The 4,014-nt window shown below is 41.5% G+C and overlaps 1 protein-coding gene across 1 annotated transcript; it reads right to left on the reverse strand.

Annotated features, from left to right (window-relative positions):
* Nucleotides 1-3,029: 3,029 nt before the first annotated feature.
* Nucleotides 3,030-3,395, reverse strand: LOC145819964 (uncharacterized). Its single transcript, XM_082914078.1, has one exon. It carries the CDS (start codon nt 3,393-3,395, stop codon nt 3,030-3,032), a length of 366 nt encoding a protein of 121 aa, XP_082770204.1.
* Nucleotides 3,396-4,014: the final 619 nt, after the last annotated feature.

The following is a 4,014-nucleotide window of genomic DNA, read 5'->3' on the forward strand; positions in this document are numbered from 1 at the left end:
TTGTCCAACCCAACTTTCCACAAACACTTACCGAATTATAAATGGGATACCCAAGCTGAACCTCCAGCAGAACCTCAAATTAGGCTTAGCTGAGATATTTCACCAATACTCCCTTAGCTAGATAGACGATAGCATGTGCTATTATTTAAAAATAAAAAGAGGATGTGAAAAGATCATCAAGAAGACACTGGAGAAAAGCTTGGATGATGACGACTTCTTATGGGTCTCTGACAACTATGAGGACGTTGAGGCCCCAGTGTACATAAACCACAAAAATGGATCAACTGGTATGAGTAGTATGGTGTTCTTTCCTTTTGCTAAGCACTTGTTCATTTTGCACCGAGATAACACTTGATTCTTTTTTGGCAGATTTAAACGCGCTGAAGGAAATTTATACCTATTCAAACCAAGATGCTCTCCGCGCCATGCTAAGATACAAAAACAGAGATTGAACCAACTTGCTAAACTTAAAACCGACTTACCGATACAACGGCAAGCAGAAAAACAAGGTTACAAATTTATTTATTGAACCTTCACCAGAGCCCGATCCATCCTTGCCTCAAATCAACCTCATATCTCTAATTGAAGAGAAGGACATGGCAAAGAAGGGAGCTCTCAAGGCCCTCATCGCTAGGCAAAGTTCTTCCATGCTTGTGGACTCACAAGCCGACCAATAGCCAACCGGACAAAGGACAACAGTTGTCGTTGCCTTTCTGATGTCCATGGCTACTTCGTCACGGCTCAATAAAAGGGTGTTGCCGGCTTTAGTCAAACAGCATCTTGTAGATGAAAACAGCACCGAGTTGCAAGATGTCGAGCTAGCCGACCAAGATATCCAGCTTGAGTCAGCTGGAACCAAGAAACGTTCTATTCCCTTAGCTTCCCTAGACCCGCGCTGACCCACAAGGACCGACCTGTGACCACAGTTGATTCTGTGTATGCAGATAAAGACAACCTACTGGCCTTCAACCTAGCCAAGGGACTGTTGTTGCCTACTGACATGGAGATGCACCAACAACTGACCGACCTAAACGCCACCAGGTTAGCCACCAAGTTCAGGTAAGGCTTTGAACTTTTCTTCTTTTTCTATGCAACTATTTTCTCGGTTTCTAATGCTCTTCTTGTTTTTCAGGCCTCGCAAAAAGCTTATGTTGCTCATGAGTGAGTGATGGATCTGAGGAAAAGCTTGAGGGCTGCAATAGTGGACAATGATGCCAAGATGAGCAAGCTAAAGGACTTGAGGGTAGATGATCTAGCCGAGGTGATCATTGATCGGGATCAACTAACCGAGCAAGTTTGCACGGCTAAGGTGGACAAATAGAAAGCCTTGGCCGATAAGAAAAATAGGCATTTGCGTGAGCTCAAGAAGCTCAAAGATAGTTATGATGCCGACAACAAGGCACTTGAAAAGAAGATGGAAGATGTTGAAGACCATGGCTATACAGAGGGCGAAAAGGCATATGAGAGCCAATGCGAGGCCATGAAAGACATCTTTTTTCAGTGCGGTTGAAAGGTGGCAATTAAGAAACTTAGGCAATCTCTAGACTCTAAATTTTTCAACAATCCACTGCCACAGTTTATCCCTAACTATACAGTGGTTTATACCAATGCCGTGCAATAGAAGTTGCTTGAGGTGGAAGAAGAGGAGAGCTCAGTGGATAAAAGCAATGATGCCCCGGCTTGGAGGGAGGATGCCCCAGTTTAGCAAAAGGATACTGACCAGACTCTGTCAGGTGTCATCGCCGAAAAGGAAGTCACCAATCCGACTGTTGGCAATGATGTTGGCATCGCACAAACACTGGAGGAGTCTGATGCCTCAGCCGAACAAGAGAATCTTAGCATCTGACTGCGCAACAACTTCTTTTTATTATTGTTCTTTTCAATTTTTTATTTTTTATTTTTTATTTTTGTAACCGGGTTGTCTGCCCTTAGTTTCTGTAATCATCTATGATCTTCAATGGAAATATTACAAATTTTTTGCAAGCCCTACTTATTGTGTTTCTTTCTAAGCTAGATGAACCCTACTTTGCCAAGCTAACCAACTCGGTCAAAGATTTTCCAAAGTTGGACAATCCTACCAAACTACTTTGCCAAGCTAACCAGCTCGATCAAAGTTTTTCAAAGTTGGACAAGCCTACAAACCTACTTTGCCGAGTTAACCAGCTCGGTCAAAGATTTTCCAAAGTTAGACAAGCCTACCAACCTACTTTGCCACCCTAACCAGTTGTGTAAAGATTTTTTAGAGTTGGACAATCTTGCAAACCTACTTTGCCAAGCTAACCAGCTTGGTCAAATATTTTCCAAAGTTGGACAAGCCTACCAACCTACTTTGTCAAGCTAACTGGCTCAGTCAAAGATTTTCCAAAGTTCAGACCAAAGTAGTTACCCTTGGGCCATTTTATTGCTGTTTGGTTAACTTACTTAGGGAAATCTATATTTATTACGATCACATAGTGAAACTACAACAAAGCAACGTCTGAAAAGAATATTGTCTACTTATTTTATTAATGCCAAGCTAAAAGAGAGAAAAAATTACAAGTGTGAAAACTAAAATAAAACAGCTTTAGATTGGATGTATTCCACGGTCTTGGCACAGCTCGACCATCCACATCTTCTAAGTTGTATGCTCCCTTTCCTGCCAACCCCACAATTTTGTAAGGACTTTCCCAGTTAGGTCCCAACTTGCCATCATCGAGTACCACAGTGTTGCCCATGACTTTGCGTAAAACCCAATCTCCTATCTTAAACTACCTTGGATGCATGATTTTGTTATACTTTCTAGATAACTCTTGTTGATATGATGCTATGCAGATCAGAGTCATTTCTCTTCTTTTCTCTAAAAGATCGAGTTCCAAGGTTATTGCCGTTCCATTCAAATCTGGATCAACATTCTCACTTCTAATAGTTGGGAGGCCAACTTCTAAAGGGATAACTGTTTCCATGCCATAAGCCAAGGCAAATGGCGTTTCCCTAGTTGACTGCCTTGGGGTTGTTCACTAAGCCCATAAAATGTGGGCTAGTTCTTCAACCTACTTTTTCTTTGCTTTCTCCAATTGTTTCTTCAAGTCATCCAAGATTACCTTGTTCGAAGGTTCAGCTTGAACGTTGGCCTTTGGGTAAGCCAATGTCGAGTTATAGACTTCTATCTTATGTTCTTCAAAGAAACTTCTAAAGATCTTCCCATCAAACTGACTGTCATTGTCTGATATCAAAGCTTTAGGAATTCCAAACTGAGTAATGATGTTCTGCCAAACAAATTTCTTCACGTCTTTCTCTTTGATGGATGCAAGTGCTTTTGCTTCAACCCACTTAGTGAAATAGTTTGTCGTCGCAAAGAAGAACTTCTTGTTACTCAGCACGGTTAGGAGTGGTCCCACTATGTCCATACCCCACATGGTGAAAGGCCAAGGATTGGTCAAAGGTAAAAGTTCTTTGGCCGATTAGTGGATTTGATGTGCTAACTTCTGCCACTATTCACACTTTTTGACATACTTCTCTACATCTGAATGCATGCATGGCTACCAATATCCTTGAGAAATAGCTCGGTAAGCCAGTGATAACCCTCCTTGATGACTTCCACATATTCCTTCGTGAGCAAGGTTTTAAAAAGCGGCCGCAACCATTACGTAACGGTTGTGGTGGTTACCGCTACCCATTACGGCCGTTTTTGCAGTGTGATTGAGATTCACAAGTGTGTCGGTCGTAGCGGCTGCCATAGCAGTCATAATAGTGCCGTAATAGCCGTAACGGTCGATTACGCACCGTTACGTAATAGTTTCAAATTGCTTCTTTTGAAAAAACGCACACAAAAAAGCTGAAAATGGGGGAAGAGGGAAGATAAAGAGAGAAAATGGAGGAGCAAGAGATAGAGAGAGAAAGAGAGAGAGAAGAGGGAAGATGAAGAACGCGTTATTGATTTGTTGAAGCTGTAAGATCTATGCTATTCTATTCAGTCGCTATCATTCAACCATTTTATTTGTATGTGTTTATTTATATATTATTTGAAAATAATAA

This window comes from Camellia sinensis, chromosome 1 (genome assembly GCF_055761805.1).
Source record: "Camellia sinensis isolate YWXY chromosome 1, ASM5576180v1, whole genome shotgun sequence".
In the NCBI taxonomy this organism is placed as follows: domain Eukaryota; kingdom Viridiplantae; phylum Streptophyta; class Magnoliopsida; order Ericales; family Theaceae; genus Camellia; species Camellia sinensis.

Coding starts and splice junctions, on each gene's coding strand:
- LOC145819964 (XM_082914078.1), bottom strand. CDS start 3,395: ATGTGGGGTATGGACATAGTGGGACCACTCCTAACCGTGCTGAGTAAC.